The sequence below is a fragment of the Anomaloglossus baeobatrachus genome, chromosome 6, assembly GCF_048569485.1.
Source record: "Anomaloglossus baeobatrachus isolate aAnoBae1 chromosome 6, aAnoBae1.hap1, whole genome shotgun sequence".
In the NCBI taxonomy this organism is placed as follows: domain Eukaryota; kingdom Metazoa; phylum Chordata; class Amphibia; order Anura; family Aromobatidae; genus Anomaloglossus; species Anomaloglossus baeobatrachus.
Genome location: NC_134358.1, coordinates 520,908,868 through 520,932,114, shown reverse-complemented (window position 1 = coordinate 520,932,114; position 23,247 = coordinate 520,908,868). Strand labels below are relative to the sequence as shown.

Genomic DNA, 23,247 nt, shown 5'->3' with positions numbered 1-23,247 from the left:
AATTGGGACGTCCAAAAGCAGTCCCTGGGTGGGTAAAAGAATACCTCGATAAAAAGAGCCGAAAGCGACCCCCTCTTACAGGTGGGCAACCGCCGCCTGAAGGACTCGCCTACCTAGACTGGCGTCTGCCGAAGCATAGGTATGCACCTGATAGTGTTTCGTGAAAGTGTGCAGACTAGACCAGGTAGCTGCCTGACACACCTGCTGAGCCGTAGCCCGGTGCCGCAATGCCCAGGACGCACCCACGGCTCTGGTAGAATGGGCTTTCAGCCCCAAAGGAAGCGGAAGCCCAGAAGAACGGTAGGCTTCAAGAATCGGTTCCTTGATCCACCGAGCCAAGGTTGACTTGGAAGCCTGCGAACCCTTACGCTGGCCAGCGACAAGGACAAAGAGCGCATCTGAACGGCGCAGGGGCGCCGTGCGAGACACGTAGAGCCGGAGAGCTCTCACCAGATCTAACGAGTGCAAATCCTTTTCACATTGGTGAACTGGATGAGGGCAAAATGAAGGTAAGGAGATATCCTGATTGAGATGAAAAGGGGATACCACCTTAGGGAGAAATTCCGGGACCGGACGCAGAACCACCTTATCTTGGTGAAAAACCAGGAAGGGGGCTTTGCATGACAGCGCTGCCAGCTCCGACACTCTACGGAGCGATGTAACTGCCACTAGAAATGCAACCTTCTGCGAAAGACGTGATAAAGAGACATCCCGCAGCGGCTCGAAAGGTGGTTTCTGAAGAGCCGTTAGCACCCTGTTAAGGTCCCAGGGTTCCAGCGGACGCTTGTAAGGTGGGACTATGTGGCAAACTCCCTGCAGGAACGTGCGGACCTGCGGAAGCCTGGCTAGACGCTTTTGAAAAAATACGGATAGCGCCGATACTTGTCCCTTGAGAGAGCCGAGAGACAAACCCTTGTCCATTCCGGATTGAAGGAATGAAAGAAAAGTGGGTAAGGCAAAGGGCCAGGGAGAAAAACCCCTTTCAGAGCACCAGGATAAGAAGATCCTCCAAGACCTGTGATAGATCTTGGCGAACGTTGGTTTCCTGGCCTGTCTCATAGTGGCAATGACATCTTGAGATAACCCTGAGGACGCTAGGAGCCAGGACTCAATGGCCACACAGTCAGGTTGAGGGCCGCAGAATTCAGGTGGAAAAACGGCCCTTGAGACAGCAAGTCTGGGCGGTCTGGGAGCGCCCACGGTTGACCCACCGTGAGATGCCACAGATCCGGGTACCACGACCGCCTCGGCCAATCTGGGGCGACGAGAATGGCGCGACGACAGTCGGACCTGATCTTGCGCAGCACTCTGGGCAGCATCGCCAGAGGAGGAAATACATAGGGCAGTCGAAACTGCGACCAATCCTGAACTAATGCGTCCGCCGCCAGAGCTCTGTGATCTTGAGACCGGGCCATGAATGCCGGGACTTTGTTGTTGTGCCGTGACGCCATGAGATCGACGTCCGGCGTTCCCCAGCGGCGACAGATCTCTCGAAACACGTCTGGGTGAAGAGACCATTCCCCCGCATCCATGCCCTGACGACTGAGAAAGTATGCTTCCCAGTTTTCTACGCCCGGGATGTGAACTGCGGAGATGGTGGAGGCTGTGGCCTCCGCCCACAGCAGAATCCGTCGGACTTCCTGGAAGGCTTGATGGCTGCGCGTGCCGCCCTGGTGGTTGATGTACGCGACCGCCGTGGCGTTGTCCGACTGTATGCGGATCTGCCTGCCCTCCAGCCACCGATGGAACGCCTTTAGGGCTAGATACACTGCCCTGATCTCCAGAACATTGATCTGAAGGGAGGACTCCGTCGGAGTCCAGGTTCCCTGAGCCCTGTGGTGGAGAAAAACCGCTCCCCACCCTGACAGACTCGCGTCCGTCGTGACCACAGCCCAGGATGGGGGCAGGAAGGATTTTCCCTGCGATAGAGAAGTGGGAAGAAGCCACCACTGAAGAGAGGTTTTGGCTGCAAGGGACAGAGAGACGTTCCTGTTGAGGGACGTCGACCACCTGTCCCATTTGAGGAGACTGTCCCATTGGAGTGGGCGCAGATGAAACTGCGCGAAGGGGACTGCCTCCATTGCTGCCACCATCTTCCCCAGGAAGTGCATGAGGCGCCTCAAGGGGTGTGACTGGCCCCGAAGAAGAGATTGCACCCCTGTCTGCAGCGAAAGCTGTTTGTCCAGCGGTAGCTTGACTATCGCTGAGAGAGTATGAAACTCCATCCCGAGGTAAGTCAGTGATTGAGTCGGTGTCAACTTGGACTTTGGGAAGTTGATGATCCACCCGAACCGCTGGAGAGTCTCCAGAGCGACGGTCAGGCTGTGTTGACACGCCACTCGGGAGGGTGCCATGACTAGGAGATCGTCTAAGTAAGGGATCACCGAGTGGCCCTGAGAGTGTAGGACCGCCACAACTGATGCCATGACCTTGGTGAAGACCCGTGGGGCTGTCGCCAGGCCGAAAGGCAGTGCCACGAACTGAAGGTGTTCGTCCCCGATGGCGAAACGCAGGAAGCGTTGATGCTCGGGTGCGATCGGCACATGGAGATAAGCATCCTTGATGTCGATTGATGCTAGGAAGTCTCCTTGTGACATCGAAGCGATGACCGAGCGGAGAGATTCCATCCGAAACCTTCTGGTGCTCACATGCCTGTTGAGCAGTTTGAGGTCCAGAACGGGACGGAATGATCCGTCCTTCTTTGGCACCACGAACAAGGTGGAGTAGAAGCCGTGACCATGTTCCTGAGGGGGAACGGGGATCACAACTCCTTCTGACTTCAGGACGCCCACAGCCTGAAAAAGTGTGCCGGCCCGAGATGGGGGCGGAGATGTTCTGAAGAAACGAGTCGGAGGACGAGAGCTGAACTCTATCCTGTAACCGTGAGACAGAATGTCTCTCACCCATCGGTCTTGGACATGTGGCCACCAGGCGTCGCAAAAGCGGGAGAGCCTGCCACCGACCGAGGATGCGGTTCGGGGAGGCCGAAGGTCATGAGGAGGCCGCCTTGGAGGCAGTGCCTCCGGCGGTTTTTTGGGGGCGTGACTTGGACCGCCACGCATAAGAGTTCCTCTGGCCTGTTGGACGAGGAGGATTGGGACTTGGCTGAGGGCCGAAAGGACCGAAACCTCGGTTGTATTTTCCGTTGCTGAGGTCTCTTCGGTTTGGACTGGGGTAAGGACGAGTCCTTTCCCTTGGATTCCTTAATAATTTCATCCAATCGTTCGCCAAACAATCGGTCGCCAGAAAACGGCAACCCGGTTAAGAACTTCTTGGAAGCAGAGTCTGCCTTCCATTCGCGTAGCCACATGGCCCTGCGGACTGCCACCGAATTAGCGGATGCTACCGCTGTACGGCTAGCAGAGTCCAGGACGGCGTTCATGGCGTAGGACGAAAAAGCCGACGCCTGAGAAGTCAAAGACGCAACTTGCGGAGCAGAGGTACGTGTGACCGCATTAATCTCAGACAGACAAGCTGAGATAGCTTGGAGTGCCCACACGGCTGCAAAGGCCGGGGCAAAAGACGCGCCTGTGGCTTCATAGATGGATTTCACCAGGAGCTCTATCTGCCTGTCAGTGGCATCCTTGAGCGATGAGCCATCTGCAACTGATACTACAGATCTAGCCGCCAGTCTAGAGACTGGAGGATCCACCTTGGGACATTGAGCCCAACCCTTAACTACGTCAGAGGGGAAGGGGTAACGTGTGTCATTAAGGCGCTTAGTAAAGCGCTTGTCCGGAAATGCTCTGTGCTTCTGGACAGCATCTCTGAAGTTAGAGTGATCAAAAAACGCACTCCGTGTACGTTTGGGAAACCTAAACTGGTGTTTCTCCTGCTGTGAAGCCGACTCCTCCACAGGTAGAGGCGGGGGAGATAGATCTAGCACCTGGTTGATGGACGCTATAAGGTCATTTACTATGGCGTGCCCTTCAGGTGTATCAAGATTGAGAGCAACGTCAGGGTCAGAGCCCTGAGCTGCGACGTCCGCCTCATCCTCTAGAGAGTCCTCAAGCTGAGACCCCGAGCACCGTGAGGAAGTCGGGGAAGATTCCCAGCGAGCCCGCTTAGCCGGTCTGGGACTGTGGTCCGTGCCGGAGTCCTCCACGTGAGACCTAGGGGCCACCCCGGGAGCACGCTGCGGCGCAGACCGAGAGGGGCCTGGAGACGATGATCCAACAGTGCCCGGGGCCTGTGTAAGGACCAGTCTGGACTGCAAGGCTTCTAGTAGCTTGGCAGACCATTGGTCCATAGACTGAGCCATGGATTGTGAAAGCGACTCAGAGTTCCTCAGCAAAAGAGGCGAACTCTGTCCCTGCCGCCTGGACAGGGGAAACAGGAGGGTCTGCCTGACCCGAGGGTCCCACTAGTGCCCGAGGCTCCGGCTGAGCAAGTGCAACAGGGGTCGAGCATTGCTCACAGTGAGGGTAGGTGGAACCTGCAGGTAACATAGCCGCACAAGAGGTACAGGTTGCAAAAAAACCTTGGCACCCTTGCTCCTTGTGGACGACATGCTGTTGTCTCCTAGGAGAGTGATCACTGAGGGTATATAGCCAAAAGCAAAACAACCCGGCCGAACAGAGAAAATATATACAAATATATATACAAATATATATATATATATATTTATATATATATATATATACATATATATATACACACACACTTCGGCACCCTAGGGGTACCAGCACCGGGTGACCGGTGTTTACCGACCGCCCAAAGCGGTGTGTGTCCACCAGATTCCCTGCCTTAGGTCTCCCAGAGCTGCAGAGCTCGTTCCTGAAATCCTCCACCGGCAGAATGTGTGTAAAAATGGCTGCCGGAGCTCTCAGGGGAGGAGGGAGCTGTGGGCGGCGACTAGTAAAGTGCGGGAATCTGGTGCCCCACAGTGATCAGTGAGGGGGGGGGGGGGGGGGGGAACCTAAAGTATGCTCCAGCCCTCACTGCCGACGTCAGGTCGACCGTCCCACCCTTACCCCTGACTGGCAGGCCCGGGGGCGGGAGTTATGGTACTAGGCCGCAATGAAGCCGGGGACTAAATTTAATACCGCGGCCGACAAACAGGCGCGGTCGGCGCGGAAGTCCCGGTTGTCACAAAACCAGCAGCAGCTGCAGCATCTGTGAAACAAGCGCTCCATGCACCGTCCCCATGGGGACACAGAGTACCTTTAGATGCAGGGCCCTGTCCCTGATGATACAAAGTCTCCTGTCCGGCAGATTCCCACAGGGGCTGCGGAGGGAGCCCGGTCCCAGTGAATGGATGACCGGTTAGGATCCCACTTCTCCCAGAGCCTCTAAGGGATGGTGAAGGAAAACGGCATGTGGCTCCAGCCTCTGTACCCGCAATGGGTACCTCAACCTTAACAGCACCACCGACTTAGTGGGGTGAGAAGGGAGCATGCCGGGGGCCCTGTGGGGGCCCTCTTTTGTTCGAACCGATAAAATCAGCAGCTGCTGCTGACTAAAATGGGAGCATGAGTGGATGTGTGCCTCCTTCCACACAAAGCATAAAACTGAGGAGCCCGTGATGCACGGGAGGGTGTATAGGCAGAGGGGAGGGGTTACACTTTTTAAAGTGTAATACTTTGTGTGGCCTCCGGAGGCAGAAGCTATACACCCAATTGTCTGGGTCTCCCAATGGAGCGACAAAGAAATATGGGTATGGGGTATATTATATGATTTTGTTATGGTCTATATGAGGTTTTCATTTGTGTTTGTTAAAGTCACAGGTTATTCCTTATGTCAGACGCATGTGTCTTCCGCAGCGGCAGGAGGTTGGCCGTCCTGCAGAAAGTTCAGTGACTTTTGTACAATGCATTGGAGTTTTGAGGGTTCATATACTTAGGTTACCATGTAGTCTTACATAAATGGAGGGATATAAATCATGCACTCGTTTACTGCTACAAGTGGCTGTAAGGAAAAGTTCATGTTTTCACCTGAAAATATGCCCTCATAGAATCCAGATCATTTTTCTCTACAATGGAAGTCAATGGCAACAGAATAAAGCACAAATAAATCTTTTATCGCTATAGTAAAAAAGAGAGCACAAGTCATGGTGCGGTATTGTGTGTCTGCAGGTGGATATAGCTGTGGATTTGTCACTTTGTATTACAAAAGGGTGACATTTTCTGCATCCACTAAAATAACCAAACGACTCCTATGCTGTGTATTACAAACCCACTGTACACGGTGTGTGCATTTTTGGCTGGAAAATTGGCAACAATTACATCACCTAATGGAAGGCTAGGACTCCGGAGAGAAGCAGAACGCGTTACTGCCGAATCCAGGAGCGAAGCTCTCTAAAGGCAAAATATTTTCCCTTAGATGATGAATCTCAGACAATACATTGTGGATTGGGTGGTTCATTTCCACTGTGGAAAATAGTGACTTCATACCGGACGTTCCTACCTTTGCAGCTTATGGTGCTCAATAAAAAAAACTTGTGTGACTTTGCGCTAATAGTGATTCCTATGATTCACGTGTGGAGAAATTAACCAATTTTTTGAACAATCCCTAGTGTTGCTTGACAATAAGCTAACAACAAAGGGTCCAAATCCCAAACAGTGGCAGTGTTCAGTGGTGGGCCGTGCTGGAGTCAGATGCTCCTGATTCAGGAGGAGGTGCGCGCCTTTTCAAGAATCACAAGCGGCATGCGCCTCCTTGTCTTACGCCAGGAATCTCATTACAGTAGGGTACTGAAGTTTTCTGACATATGGAACAACACAGCTCATCACAAGCTGTAAGGTCAGGCTCCAGCCCAATTTGTCAGAGCTGGGAGGAGACAATCGTGAAAACCCCAAAAGATGAAAAATTTAAGCGTAACTCTGAGTTGCACCTAAATTCTGGTGTGAAAGCTTTGTTGGGTCAGGCCCAAAGTGTGTACACTTCACTAATCTGCTGAATCAACTTAACGAGTTTTCCAATCTGGACACGGTCTTCACAGAACCTAAGGTCTTTATAAGACTTCTGGTACAGACCCCCTCTATGCCTCACCGATTTCTGGCTCAGCTCATCGCTCAGACTCTCGTACTCCTTGGCCTTGTCCTCCACTTCCTGCGATTTCTGATCATAATTGACGGCCAGTTCCTCCAGGGCCTGGAGCACTTCTTTCACTTCTTCTTTGGAGGCGTCATTTTCAGCCTGCAGACGATTTAACTCCGCTTGCATATTGTCCTGGTCCCGTCTTGTGGAAGCCAAAAGCTGAAAATGGAGGAAAAATGCATTAATGCAACTTCAGAACGCCATCGGGTGATTCCCCAAAAACTGGAACTGCAGAATAAATTTTAACTATCCACCAAATGAATGAGACATGAAGCATTGGCACTTAAAGCCACGGAAATCAAAATCAGGGAAATGAGCAATTATCTGTGGCTCATGTGTCACTTACCTCCTCTTGATCCAACATTTGCTGCTTTAGTTTCTCGACCAGCTGACTCTGCTGATTGATCTCTTCATCCTGATCAAATAAAGTGCACCGATAAGTCTTCATTACACAAGATCTGTATAAAATCCGTCAATTACTCAAGCTGAAAAATGAGGTCAGCACCCCCATTCCCAATGTGAACCCATTAACTTCCAGACCTTTTTGATAGTTAATGACCAAGTAATTATTCAAAAAGTCAACTTTTATTCTTCCATTGTTCTAACTGTACGAGGTCTTGTATTTTTACAGGATGAGTTGTATTTACTGTTTTTACCATTATGGGGCACACACATTATTGATTAGCTTATATTAACCCCTTAACGACTGCGGGCAGTAAAATTACATCCTAAATGTCATAATGTTACTGCCCGCGGTCCTCCGGCGGCAGCATGCCGCGATCGGCACACATCTCAGCTGATTTTCACAGCTGAGATGTGTGCCTGCTAGGCACGAGCAGAATCGTTATCTGCTCGTGCCAATTAACCCCTTATATGGCGCTGTCAATATGTGACAGCGCCATTATAAGCGCGATCGCGGTAAAGTTTTACTTACCGCCCGATACCGGAAGTCACGTGACGCGATCACGTGACTTCCGATAGTTGTCATGGTAGCACAGGGTCATGTGATGACTCCTGTACTACACCTGACTTGCTTTCACTTTCGCTGTGCCCGGGGCACAGCAAAAGAGAAAGAGAGCGTATCTGCTGTTTACAGCCCTGTAGCTGTGATCAGCAGATACTGCAGAGCGATCGGAATGCTGATCGCAATAGCCCCCTAGGGGGACTAGTAAAATAAAAAAGTTAAAAGTTTTAAATTAAAAAAAAAAAAACAAAAAAAAACCTAAAAAGTTCTAATCACCCCCCATTCGCCCCATTGAAAATTAAAGGGTTAAAAAAATAAAAAATACACACACATTTGGTATCGCCGCGTTCAGAAACGCCCGATCTATCAAAATATAAAATGAATTAATCTGATCAGTATATGGCGTAGCGGCAAAAAAATTCCAAACGCCAAAACGACGTTTTTTTGTCGCCACAACTTCTGCGCAAAATGCAATAAGAGGCGATAAAAACGTAGCATCTGCGCAAAAATGGTACAGTTAAAAACGTCAGCTCGAGACGCAAAAAATAAGCCGTCACTGAGCCATAGATCCCAAAAAATGAGAGCGCTACGGGTCACGGAATATGGCGCAAAACGTGCGCCACTTTTTCGGACAAATTTCCGATTTTTTTTAACCCCTTATATAAAAGTAAACCTATACATGTTTGGTGTCTACGAACTCGCACTGACCTGAGGCATCACACCCACACAGTTTTACCATATAGTGAACACAGTGAATAAAATATCTCAAAAAACATAGTGCTATCGCACTTTTTTTGCAATTTTTCTGCATTTGGAATTTTTTTGCCGTTTTCCAGTACACTATATGGTAAAACTGATGGTTTCATTTAAAAGTACAGCTCGTTCCGCAAAAAATAAGCCCTCACATGACCATATTGACTGAAAAATAAAAAAGTTACGTCACTCAGAAAAAGAATGGCGAAAAAAAAACGGAAAGCGAAAAATCGGCCAGTCGTGAAGGGGTTAATTTGGCAGCAGAGGGAATGTAGAAAATTAAAAGTTCGGCCAGGTTTTTTCCCACTTTACCATTTTTACTGTGTAGTAAAAATATCAAGGTAACTTTATTCTTAGGGGTACTTCGCACACTATGACATCGCAGCTGCGATGTCGGTGGGGTCAAATCGAAAGTGACGCACATCCGGCGTTGCTGTCGATGTCGTAGTGTGTAAATCCTTTTTGATACGATTAACGAGCGCAAAAGCGTCATAATCGTATCATCGGTGTAGGGTCCGACATTTTCATGTTTTCGGTGCAGCGACAGTACGATGTTCCTCGTTCCCCTGCGGCAGCACACATCGCTGTGTGTGAAGCCGCAGGAGCAAGGAACATCAGCTTACCTGCGTCACCGCGGCTCACGCTGGCTATGCGGAAGGACGGAGGTGGGCGGGATGTTTAAGTCCCGCTCATCTCCACCCCTCCACTTCTATTGGCCGCCTGCCGTGTGACGCCGCACGACCCGCCCCCTTAGGAAGGAGGCGGGTCGCCGGGCCAGAGCAACGTTGCAGGGCAGGTGAGTGCATGTGAAGCTGCCGTAGCGATGTTCGCTACGGCAGCTATCACAAGATATCGCGCTGCTGCGATGGGGGCGGGGACTATCGCGTTCGGCATCGCTAGCATCGGCTTGCAATGTCATAGTGTGCAAAGTACCCCTTAGTGTTGGTATAAATGCAGCAGCACTAAATATTTTTACAGGTGTATATTTTTTTTCCATCGTTTTAATATAATTAGGTCAAGTTATATGGGAAGAAACAGAATAAGTGATTTTTTTTTGTTCCTGCAAGTTATCTTTTCTGTAATGTCGCCATCTTTGCTCTACAAGTTGACAAATAAAGGGCAGCAAATAGGTTTATATTTTATGAGAAAGCATTTAAAAAATAAAAATGAAATTTTTTAATTACTATTTTGTAGAGGGGGATGGGAGTCATGAAACATTTACATTTTATTTAATTTTATATTTTTTTGTAGTGATCAACCACAATGCAGCTTCATTTTTACCAGAGTTGCTTAAAATAGGAGATTCTGATTTGTTTCCACAAGCAACAAGAGAGAGAATTTTGTTACTTACCGTAAATTCTTTTTCTTATAGTTCCGTATTGGGAGACCCAGACCATGGGTGTTTAGCTTCTGCCTCCGGAGGACACACAAAGTACTACACTCAAAAGTGTAGCTCCTCCCTCTGAGCTTATACACCCCCTGGTGAGCAGACCCAGCCAGTTTAGTGCAAAAGCTGAAGGAGAATAGCCACCCACAAGTAGAACAGAGCAAGAGCCGGAACAACCGGAGACTGTCCACGACAACAGCCGGTGAGAACACGCGGAACAAGAAAAATTGCCAACAGGCAACAGGGAGGGAGCTGGGTCTCCCAATACGGAACTATAAGAAAAAGAATTTACGGTAAGTAAACAAAATTCTCTTTTTCTTTATCGTTCCTTTGGGAGACCCAGACCATAGGACGTTCCAAAGCTGTCCCTGGGTGGGAAATAAACAGAAAAACTAAGTAGTAGGCAGAACCTAACTTCACAAATGGGCGACAGCCGCCTGAAGGATGCGTCTGCCCAAGCTCGCATCTGCCGAAGCATGAGCATGCACTTTGTAGTGCTTTGAAAAGGTATGCAGGCTAGTCCAAGTGGCAGCCTGACAGACTTGTTGAGCCGTAGCCTGGTGCCTAAAAGCCCAAGAGGCACCGACAGCTCTGGTCGAGTGTGCCTTGATCCCCGGCGGGGGAGGCATCTGAGTACTCTGGTAGGCGTCCGAAATGATCGATCTAATCCAACGGGCTAATGTCGGCTTAGAAGCAGAGAGGCCCTTGCGCCGACCTGTGGTTAGCACAAAAAGAGAAGTGCACCGCCTAAGTGCAGCGGTGCGAGCCACATAGATCCGGAGCGCACGCACCAGATCTAGAGTATGCAGCGCTTTCTCAAAGCGATGAACAGGGGCCGGACAGAAGGAAGGCAAGGAAATATCCTGGTTAAGGTGGAAGGGAGAGACCACCTTAGGAAGAAAGTCCGGGGTCGGACGGAGAACTACCTTGTCTTGGTGAAAAACCAAAAAAGGTGACTCCGAAGAGAGCGCAGCCAAAATCAGAGACTCTCCTGAGGGAAGTTATGGCCACCAGAAAGGCCACTTTCTGTGAAAGGCGATACAAAGAAACTTCCCTAATAGGCTCAAAGGGGGGTTTCTGCAAAACCGTGAGAACCAAATTAAAGGTCCCAGGGATCCAAGGGCCGCCGGTAAGGCGGAATGATGTGAGACGCGCCCTGCATGAAGGTGCGGACCTGAGCCAGCCAAGCGAGACGCTGCTGGAACAGAACTGACAGAGCTGAGACTTGTCCCTTGAGAGAGTTGAGGGACAGTCCTAGCTGCAGACCGGACTGTAGAAAAGACAGAAGGGTAGGCAAGGAGAAAGGCCAAGGAGGATGGTCGGTAGAGCGACACCAGGACAGGAAAATTCTCCAAGTCCTGTGATAGATCTAGCGGAGGAAGACTTACGGGCCCGAGTCATAGTGGAGATGACTTCAGGAGGAATACCAGAAGCCGTCAAAATCCAGGACTCAAGAGCCACGCCGTCAATTTGAGGGCCGCAGAATTCGGGCGGAAAAACGGACCTTGCGAGAGTAGGACTGGACGGTCCGGGAGATGCCACGGCATCTCTACGGACAGATGGAGCAGGTCTGGATATCAAGCTCGCCTGGGCCAGTCCGGAGCAATGAGGATGACTCGACGGCCCTCCATTCTGATCTTGCGCAGGACTCTGGGCAAGAGAGCTAGAGGGGGAAACACGTAGGACAGACGAAACTGGGACCAGTCTTGAACCAGAGCGTCCACGGCGAAGACCTGAGGATCGTGGGAGCGAGCCACGTAAACAGGAACTTTGTTGTTGTGACGGGATGCCATTAGGTCCACGTCCGGAGTGCCCCATTTGCGGCAGATTGACTGAAACACTGTCGGGTGCAGGGACCACTCGCCACCGTCCACGGATTGACGACAGATAATCTGCCTCCCCGTTTTCCACGCCTGGGATGTGGACTGCGGATATGGTGGACTTGGAGTCCTCCACCCATTGAAGGATGCGTTGTACCTCCAACATTGCCAGGCGGCTGCGTGTCCCGCCTTGGTGATTGATGTAGGCAACCGCTGTCGCGTCATCTGACTGGACTCGAATGTGCCTGCCCGCCAACAGGTGGTGAAAAGCTAGGAGAGCTAGAAGCACGGCTCTGGTTTCCAGCACATTGATTGAAAGGGCTGACTCGGACGGAGTCCAAGTGCCCTGCGCTCTGTGGTGGAGACATACCGCTCCCCAGCCGGATAGACTGGCATCCGTGGTGAGGATCACCCAGGACAGGGCCAGGAAGGAGCGCCCCTGGGACAGAGAGAGGGGCCGAAGCCACCACTGAAGAGAGCTCCTGGTCTGTGGCGACAGAGCCACTAACCTGTGTAAGGAGGAAGGCCGCTTGTCCCAACAGCGGAGAATGTCCAGCTGCAGGGGGCGCAGATGGAACTGGGCAAAGGGGACAGCCTCCATTGACGCCACCATTTGACCCAGCACCTGCATCAGACGCCTGAGGGTATAACGGCGGGGCCTCAGCAGAGAGCGCACCGCCAGTTGGAGGGACTGCTGTCTGACTAAGGGCAACTTCACAAGTGCCAGCAAAGTCTCGAACTGCATCCCTAGGTACGTGAGACTCTGGGTCGGAGTCAGAGTGGATTTGGGCAGATTGACAATCCACCCGAATTGGGCTAGAGTGGCGAGAGTGAGCGAGACACTCCGCTGACAGTCTGCGCTGGATGAAGCCTTGACTAGAAGGTCGTCCAGGTAAGGAATCACTGCCAACCCCTGTAAGTGCAGAACCGCAATCACTGCTGCCATGACCTTGGTGAATACCCGAGGGGTTGTGGCCAACCCGAAGGGGAGAGCCACAAATTGGAAATGATCTTCTCTGATTGCAAAACGTAGCCAACGCTGATGTGAAACTGCAATTGGCACATGCAGATAGGCATCTCTGATGTCGATGGATGCCAGGAAATCCCCTTGGGTCATTGAGGCAATGACTGATCGCAGAGACTCCATGCGGAAGTGCCGCACCTGAACATGCTTGTTGAGAAGCTTGAGATCCAGGATGGGCCGGAATGTACCGTCCTTTTTGGGGACAAGGAAGAGATTTGAGTAGAAACCTCTGAACCGTTCCCGGGCGGGAACCGGTACAATTACTCCGTTGGCCTGCAAGGATGCCACAGCCTGTGAGAAGGCGGCGGCCTTGGAGCAGGGGGGAGTTGAGAGAAAAGAAGGGAATTTTGTTTACTTACCGTAAATTCCTTTTCTTCTAGCTCCTATTGGGAGACCCAGACAATTGGGTGTATAGCTTCTGCCTCTGGAGGCCACACAAAGTATTACACTTTAAAAAGTGTAACCCCTCCCCTCTGCCTATACACCCTCCCATGCATCACGGGCTCCTCAGTTTTGGTGCAAAAGCAGGAAGGAGGAAACTTATAAATTGGTCTAAGGTAAATTCAATCCGAAGGATGTTCGGAGAACTGAAACCATGAACCAAAAGAACAATTCAACATGAACAACATGTGTACACAAAAGAACAACAGCCCGAAGGGAAAAGGGGCGGGTGCTGGGTCTCCCAATAGGAGCTAGAAGAAAAGGAATTTACGGTAAGTAAACAAAATTCCCTTCTTCTTTGTCGCTCCATTGGGAGACCCAGACAATTGGGACGTCCAAAAGCAGTCCCTGGGTGGGTAAAAGAATACCTCGATAAAAAGAGCCGAAAAACGGCCCCCTCTTACAGGTGGGCAACCGCCGCCTGAAGGACTCGCCTACCTAGGCTGGCATCTGCCGAAGCATAGGCATGCACCTGATAGTGTTTCGTGAAAGTGTGCAGACTCGACCAGGTAGCCGCCTGACACACCTGCTGAGCCGTAGCCTGGTGCCGCAATGCCCAGGATGCACCCACGGCTCTGGTAGAATGGGCTTTCAGCCCTGAAGGAATCGGAAGCCCAGAAGAACGGTAGGCTTCAAGAATCGGTTCCTTGATCCACCGAGCCAAGGTTGACTTGGAAGCCTGCAACCCCTTACGCTGGCCAGCGACAAGGACAAAGAGCGCATCAGAACGGCGCAGGGGCGCCGTGCGAGAAATGTAGAGCCGGAGTGCTCTCACGAGATCTAACAAGTGCAAATCCTTTTCACATTGGTGAACTGGATGAGGGCAAAAAGAAGGTAAGGAGATATCCTGATTGAGATGAAAAGGGGATACCACCTTAGGGAGAAATTCCGGGACCGGACGCAGAACCACCTTATCCTGGTGAAACACCAGGAAGGGGGCTTTGCATGACAGCGCTGCTAGCTCAGACACTCTCCGAAGTGATGTGACTGCCACTAGGAAGGCCACCTTCTGCGAAAGGCGTGATAGAGAGACATCCCGCATCGGCTCGAAAGGTGGTTTCTGAAGAGCCGTTAGCACCCTGTTAAGATCCCAGGGTTCCAGCGGACGCTTGTAAGGTGGGACTATGTGGCAAAATCCCTGCAGGAACGTGCGGACCTGCGGAAGCCTGGCTGGACGCTTTTGAAAAAACACGGAAAGCGCCGATACTTGTCCCTTGAGAGAGCCGAGAGACAAACCCTTGTCCATTCCGGATTGAAGGAAAGAAAGAAAAGTGGGTAAGGCAAACGGCCAGGGGGTAAAACCCTGATCAGAGCACCAGGATAAGAAGATCCTCCAAGCCCTGTGATAGATCTTGGCGGACGTTGGTTTCCTGGCTTGTCTCATAGTGGCAATGACATCTTGAGATAACCCTGAGGACGCTAGGAGCCAGGACTCAATGGCCACACAGTCAGGTTGAGGGCCGCAGAATTCAGGTGGAAAAATGGCCCTTGAGACAGCAAGTCTGGTCGGTCTGGGAGTGCCCACGGTTGACCCACCGTGAGGTGCCACAGATCCGGGTACCACGACCTCCTCGGCCAGTCTGGAGCGACGAGGATGGCGCGGCGGCAGTCGGACCTGATCTTGCGTAACACTCTGGGCAGCATCGCCAGAGGAGGAAATACATAAGGCAGTCGAAACTGCGACCAATCCTGAACTAATGCGTCCGCCGCCAGAGCTCTGTGATCTTGAGACCGTGCCATAAATGCCGGGACTTTGTTGTTGTGCCGTGACGCCATGAGATCGACGTCCGGCGTTCCCCAGCGGCGACAGATCTCTCGAAACACGTCTGGGTGAAGAGACCATTCCCCCGCGTCCATGCCCTGACGACTGAGAAAATCTGCTTCCCAGTTTTCTATTCCCGGGATGTGAACTGCGGAGATCGTGCATGAGTGGATGTGTGCCTCCTTCCACACAAAGCATAAAACTGAGGAGCCCGTGATGCACGGGAGGGTGTATAGGCAGAGGGGAAGGGTTACACTTTTAAAGTGTAATACTTTGTGTGGCCTCCGGAGGCAGAAGCTATACACCCAATTGTCTGGGTCTCCCAATGGAGCGACAAAGAAAATCTGTTTGGCGGTCTGGAAGAGAATTCTATCCTGTAGCCGTGGGAGATGATATCTCTCACCCACTGATCGGAGACGTGTTGAAACCAAGCGTCGCCAAAGTGGGAGAGCCTGCCACCGACTAAGGACGTTGCTGTAGCGGGCAGATAGTCACGAGGAGGCTGCCTTAGTGGCAGCACCTCCTGCGGTCTTCTGTGGACGCGCTTTTGGGCGCCAGTTGGATTTCTGGTCCTTGGCTGAGTTAGTGGACGAGGCCGAGGGCTTAGAGGACGACCAGTTGGAGGAACGAAAGGAGCGAAACCTCGACTGATTCCTACCCTGGGCAGGTTTCCTGGCTTTGGTTTGTGGCATGGAAGTACTCTTCCCGCCAGTAGCTTCCTTAATAATTTCATCCAGCTGAACAGCCGGGACCCAGCAAAAAGGGAGCCCAGTAAGGTACTTCTTTGAAGAAGCATCTGCCTTCCACTCTCGAAGCCACAAGATCCTGCGGATAGCGAGGGAATTAGCCGAAGCCACCGCAGTGCGGTGAGAAGCCTCCAGCATGGCAGACATGGCATAGGATGAAAAAGCTGAAGCTTGGGAATACAAGGCAACCATTTCGGGCATAGATTCCCTGGTGAGGGAATGCATCTCCTCTAGAGAAGCAGAGATGGCTTTGAGAGCCCACACTGCTGCAAAAGTTGGGAAAACGAGGTGCCCGCCGCTTCATATACGGATTTGGCCAGAAGGTCAATCTGGCGGTCAGTGGAATCCTTAAGGGAGGTGCCATTAGCCACCGACACAACGGTCCGGGCTGAGAGCCTAGACACCGGAGGGTCTACCTTTGGGGACTGAGCCCACTCCTTGACCACCTCAGGTGGAAAGGGAAAACGGTCATCAGAACCACGCTTTGGGAAGCGTTTGTCAGAACAGGCCCTGGGCTTGGTCACAGCGGCCTGAAAACTAGAGTGGTTAAAGAACACACTCTTTGTCCTGTTAGGCGAGGTAAACTGGTGCTTTTCTGCCAGAGAGGGTTGCTCCTCTGATACTGGCGGATTAAGATCCAGTACAGAGTTAATGGAAGCAATCAAGTCACTAAGATCTGAGTCACTTTCGGACAGATCAATGGGGCACATGGAGTTAGCCTCCGAGCCCCCTGTAAAGGCATCCTCCTCATCCTGCGAGTCCGCTCTTGAATCAGAGCCGCGGGAGGAGGAGGGAGAGGGAACCCTGCGTCTCTTCTTAGGAGGACGGGGTCTGGGACCTGATGATGAATCCTCTGTGAGCTCCGGTCCTGAGAGAGCCCTAGCAGCAGAGGCACCCTGTGAGGGGGGCTGATGCATATTCAGCAAAGTCCTGGACAGAAGTCCCATGGACTCAGCAAAAGACTGGGAGATAGACGTAGAAAAGGATTCTACCCAAGCCGGGGGCTCAGCCACAGGTGCAGGAGCAGCCTGAGAGACCACTGGGGGTGAGACTCCAGGCTGTGGCACCGCCAAGGTAGAGCAGGCATCACAATGTGGATAGGTGCTCGGTTCAGGCAGCAGGAGCTTACATGCAGCGCATACAGAGTAAAGCTTTGGAGCCTTGCTCCTCGTGTGAGACATGCTGCTGGAGTGGGGGCTCTGCCAGAGAATGAACCCTAGAGAGTATATACAGAGGTCCACAACCAGAGACCGGTTGTGGCTTACCAGACCGCTGTGCTGTGCAGAGCGGTGTTGTGTGCCCTCCAGATCCCGAAGCCCGGACCCCCAAACACAGCACCTCAGCAGGGATGCAGAACGCAGACCAGCGCTGAGTGAACTCTGAGAAAATGGCCGCCGGAGCGAAGAGAGGGGGCGGGACTTGCATGAAGAGCGGGATCTGGAGGGCCATAGAGACCTACAGGGGAGGAGACACGCACAGCAGTGGGGAGTGTCCCTCCCCTGTGCAGAACGGCCGCCGGGAGGAGCCGCACTGTCCCTCTGCATGAGTGACATGCGAGGGCAGAGAAACGAAACTAGGCCTCCGGCGAAGCCGGGGCCTAAATTTGAGCGGCGAGGCCGACGCGCAGGCACCATCGGCGCGGTTCTCGGGCGACAGCTAGGGAACCCGCCGGAAATGTCAGTAAATACAGTAAGCACACTCTCCCCAAACAATAAAGCACAGGTACCCCCAAATATAAACGTCTCAGGTACTTAGCTGCTGAGACGCAGGGCCAGGTCCCTGGGGATGAGCGCTCCGGTCCAGCAGGGTCCTGAAGGGCTGCGGATGGAGACCGGTGTCCTGCAAGGCATGGAGACCGTGCTGGCTCCAACTTCAAGCCAGAGCCCAGGAGGGATGGTGAAGGAGCGCGGCATGTAAGGCTCCAGCCTAGGAAATCAACCTTACAACACCGCCGACACAGTGGGGTGAGAAGGGACATGCCGGGGGTCCAGACGTGGACCCGCAGTTCTTCAAACTCATTCCAAAAGGAAAAAAATCATATGAGAATGCATGTGTGGATGTATGCCTCCTGAACACAAAGCGATAAACTGGCTAGGACTGGCTCACCAGGGGGTGTATAAGCTCAGAGGGAGGAGCTACACTTTTTAGTGTAGTACTTTGTGTGTCCTCCGGAGGCAGAAGCTAAACACCCATGGTCTGGGTCTCCCAAAGGAACGATAAAGAAAAGTTTTTGTTTATACAATTTTGATAAATGAGGCCTAAAATTCCAAAGTGTTATGGCCGGGCAGCGATAACCAATTAGAGAATCTATTAGGCAACCCCTCTGGTGTGGCAGACCTACATAGGTGGAATTCGACTTCCACCCAATGGCGCTCGGCAATCCCATAGTGTCGCAGCAGTAAACAAACAGATGAAGGGCAGGGAGGGAGCCATCTAAAGCGTTAAAGGGATCCTGTCAGGTCCATGATGCAACCAGAACCACGAGCAGTTTTTGTTGCATATTTCTAATCCCTGCATCTAGTAACATAGGTAAAGAGATCTTTATAAACAGTATTTCTAATAATCCTTTATGAGATGCTAATGAGGGCAGGGACTAGTCACAAGGGCATTATTTCTTGCTCTCATTTTGCTATCTTAGGATGTTAGCGTGTGCACAGGGACATGCTATTCAATGACCACTGTCATCATCAGCGGTGACTGGCACACCTGTGTCTGTTTTCACGGCAGTGTGCATGATCATAAGTCCCCACACTTCCAAGTCATGTGCACTATGAAGCCAGGTGTACATGTCCCAGCTTCAGAGAGGTCTAGTGCACATGACCGGAAGTGCCAGGACCTCTGATCATGCACACTGCCCGGCGTCTGATTACATGACAACAGACACAGGTACACACATCACCGCTGAGGACGCTGGGCATTGAATAGCATAGTAGCACACCCCTGTTAAGAGGGTGGAATAAGTGCAGGAACGAACGTCCTTGCGACTAGTCCCTGTGCTCATTAGCATATCATAAAGGATCTTTAGAAATACTTTTTATAAAGATCTCTTTATCTATGCTAGTGTATACAGGGACGGTTAGGCAGGGATTAGTAATATGCACCCAAAACTGCTCGTGGTTCGGGGTGCATATTGCACCTGACAGGTTCCCTTTAAATTGCTGGCTTCAGAAATAACATCTATTAAAGTTAAATACACCCATCATGATTTATTAAGGCATGAGCAATCAGTCATAAAGGCCACTGAGACTAGTTCTCAGACATTGCTAAGCACCTTTAATATAATGCGCAGCCATCATCATACAACAGTCACAGTTTTGCTATTTGGCACTTTGAGAATTGCACGTAAAAAATGCATTTTAAAATGACACATTGCCTTGTTTTCAGACTGCAGTTATCAGACTTTTTAGAAGTGAAACATTAAATTTTTACAAGTTTCACTGCAACATAATTATACCCCAAGATACACAATGGCACAATTTTATTACAGCACAGGCTTGTGAAGATCCTAAACTGACACACCATTTTACCTTATCGTCCAGTTGTTTGTATAGTTTAGTAACCTCATCTTCACATTTCCTCCTCTCGGCATCCGTAAAGTTAGCAGAAAGAGTGACGGCAGGCTTGTCATTGGCTACCACGTTATCCACTACAAATGCATCCAAGTTGGCCTTTTCCTTATCAAACTGCTCCTCAACCGGCACAGTTTCTCCTGAAAGACACACGTTAACAGATGTTGAGCTACTCTTAGTACCCCAATAACCAGAGGATGCAGCTACAATAACACCGACTTTCTGCAACCGGAGCTAGGCTCAATATCAAATGGTCATAAACGCACCTTTACGCCAGCGAGCGAGCTCATTCTCAAGCCACTGCACTGTATTCCGCAAGGTCTTTGTTTTCTCCTTTTCTCTCTCATATTTCTTCTTCCACTGTTCGGCAGTAAGCTCCACATTGACACACACTGTATTCTTAATGGTCTTCGCTCTGACAAAAACAGAAAAAAAAAATAAGTTATGGATTAGAGCAATATGCACACTTCCAAAAATGGAGCCACCTATGTACATGGGTGATGTCTGGCCCTGCGGCTCAGTACCAGCCAATGGACTAAGCTGCAATACTGAACAAATGATGCGGATAAAGACAATATCCCTTTAAGTGAAATGTAAGGTATCCAAAAAAGTGACAATATTATGACTGTTCATACATTATGTTCTACTACAGAAAAGAGAAATGTGTGGGGAGAGGAGGCAGCAGGTGAGAAGGCATTAAGGGGATTTAAAACCACTTTCCATACAACCTAATAGGGATATTAGAAGTAAAATTGTGTGGGTTCCCGACCATGGACCCCGCTTTGTGAGCTACAGAGAAAGTTATTAGGTAGTGGATCTCTCCGGCGCCCTTGCTTGGTCCATGTGTTACTTGGCCATTCAATTTGTATCTGAAACGTCCATTACTAACCTTTGTCCAAATAAAAGTGTAGATTTTGTTTCGGCTTCATTATAAGATGACGGGGAACAGCAAATTACAATAGTGGTTCTGCAATTTCCTCCCAGGGAATCTTGGAGGATTCTGGTCATTTTACTATCGCGATAAGGAATATAAACCTGTAGGAAAAAGGCAAAACAAATTAGCAGATGGGGAGACCGTGCTGGTCCCCCAGAACTCTATCACTTGTTCTCAAGCTCCAATTAAGGAAAACTTGTGAAGCCAATTGTACCACAAATCAATATTAATCAAATGTTTTGGGTCTAGGCTGTTTATTCTGACAAATAGCACCTTTAAATGCAAACAACTGTGGACATTATAGAAAACGGGGCCGACGTACGCTCAGTGTTTGTGAGTCTCCTGGCAGCGCTGTGGCCCCTGCCAGTGTCGGTGACCTATTTCCATCAAAAAACATACATAATCCGAGAATACCCCGATAATAGAAGGGTCCTGCGTAATAGTCACTTTCCACGATTTGTCTAACCATCCAGTCCTTTATTTGAATGGGCACCATTTCCCATTAATGACATATATACATATCCTGTTCATAGGTGATAAACTTATGGTTGCTGGGATTCTGACTTATAGGAACCCCAAAGATAGCAAAAGCAGGGGTCCTACAGTGTTAGAAACCATGTACAACTACCACTCCATGACCGATCAATAGGAGTTATTACCCCTAGGGGGAATATTATTATTATTATTATTATTATTATTAATAATAATAGTATATACAAAAATAAAATAACCAACGACAAAAAATGAATTCTCTGTAACAATAAAAACATCACACATACACAAACTCCAGTATAGCTGTCGGGAGAAAAAAACAAAACAAAACAGAAACCATAAAGTAACCCAAGTGACTCCATTTGCCTCTTTATAGTAAATAGTGTTAATGGCTGTTCTGAATCTGGAATTTTGGATATTTAGACAGAATCCCCGATGCAAGTGCCCAGTATAGTGATAAAGGATAAATGTGAACTGAACCTTTAAGTAAATCAGGCAGCGGACACATGCTGCCCGGTCCACTGGCTGTATAAAGCAGGCATGTAGGACTGGGAAGAAGGGAATTTTGTTACTTACCGTAAATTCCTTTTCTTCTAGCTCTTATTGGGAGACCCAGACGATTGGGGTATAGCTACTGCCCTCTGGAGGCCACACAAAGCACTACATCAAAAGTGCAAGGCCCCTCCCCCTCTGGCTATACCCCCCCCGTGGTATCACGGGTTCTCCAGTTTTAGTGCCAAAGCAAGAAGGAGGAAGCCAATAACTGGTTTAAACAAATTAACTCCGAATAACATCGGAGAACTGAAAAACCGTTCAACATGAACAACATGTGTACCCGCAAACAACAAAAAAACATCCCGAAGGACAACAGGGCGGGTGCTGGGTCTCCCAATAAGAGCTAGAAGAAAAGGAATTTACGGTAAGTAACAAAATTCCCTTCTTCAGCGCTCTATTGGGAGACCCAGACGATTGGGACGTCCAAAAGCTGTCCCTGGGTGGGTAAAGAAATACCTCATGTTAGAGCTGCAAAACAGCCCTCCCCTACGGGGGTGTCACTGCCGCCTGCAGGACTCTTCTACCTAAGCTGGCATCCGCCGAAGCATAGGTATGCACCTGATAATGCTTGGTGAAAGTGTGCAGACTGGACCAGGTAGCTGCCTGGCACACCTGTTGAGCCGAAGCCTGGTGACGTAATGCCCAGGACGCACCCACGGCTCTGGTTGAGTGGGCTTTTAGCCCTGAAGGAACCGGAAGCCCCGCAGAACGGTAGGCCTCTAGAATTGGTTCTTTGATCCATCGAGCCAGGGTGGCTTTAGAAGCCTGCAACCCCTTGCGCGGACCAGCGACAAGGACAAAAAGTGCATCGGCACGGCGCATGGGCGCCGTGCGGGAAATGTAGATTCTGAGTGCTCTCACCAGATCTAGCAAACGTAAGTCCTTTTCATACCGGTGAACCGGATGAGGACAAAAAGAAGGCAAGGATATATCCTGATTAAGATGAAAAGAGGATACGACCTTAGGGAGAAACTCCGGAATAGGGCGCAGCACTACCTTGTCCTGGTGGAACACCAGGAAGGGAGCCTTGGATGACAGAGCTGCCAGCTCAGACACTCGCCGAAGCGATGTGATCGCAACAAGAAACGCCACTTTCTGTGACAGCCGAGAAAAGGAAACTTCCTTCAGAGGCTCGAAGGGCGGCTTCTGGAGAGCAACTAGTACCCTGTTCAGATCCCATGGATCTAACGGCCGCTTGTACGGGGGCACAATATGACAGACCCCCTGCAGGAACGTGCGCACCTTAGAAAGACGTGCTAGACGCTTCTGGAAAAAAAAAAAAACGGATAGTGCCGAAACTTGCCCTTTAAGGGAGCTGAGCGACAAGCCCTTTTCTAACCCCGATTGCAGGAAGGAAAGAAACTTGGGCAATGCAAATGGCCAGGGAGACACTCCCTGAGCAGAGCACCAGGATAAGAAAATCTTCCACGTTCTGTGGTAGATCTTAGCCGAATTCGACTTTCTAGCTTGTCTCATTGTGGCAACGACTCCTTGAGATAATCCTGCAGATGCTAGGATCCAGGACTCAATGGCCACACAGTCAGGTTCAGGGCCGCAGAATTCTGATGGAAAAACGGCCCTTGGGACAGTAAGTCTGGTCGGTCTGGCAGTGACCACGGTCGACCGATCGTGAGATGCCACAGATCCGGATACCACGACCTCCTCGGCCAGTCTGGAGCGACGAGTATGATGCGGCTGCACTCGGATCTGATCTTGCGTAGCACTCTGGGCAAGAGCGCCAGAGGCGGAAACACGTATGGGA

At 50.6% G+C, this 23,247-nt stretch overlaps 1 protein-coding gene across 1 annotated transcript in view; it reads right to left on the bottom strand.

Annotated features, from left to right (window-relative positions):
• Positions 1-23,247, bottom strand: part of KIF5B (kinesin family member 5B) — a 125,510-nt gene that overhangs the window by 39,019 nt on the left and 63,244 nt on the right. The window contains exons 10-14 of the mRNA XM_075315489.1: positions 20,394-20,539; positions 19,771-19,919; positions 19,463-19,644; positions 7,385-7,453; positions 6,991-7,197 (exon numbers count right to left, since the gene is read on the bottom strand). Of these exons, the coding sequence (XP_075171604.1) occupies positions 6,991-7,197; positions 7,385-7,453; positions 19,463-19,644; positions 19,771-19,919; positions 20,394-20,539 (753 nt within the window). The remainder of the gene's footprint in view (positions 1-6,990; positions 7,198-7,384; positions 7,454-19,462; positions 19,645-19,770; positions 19,920-20,393; positions 20,540-23,247) is intronic.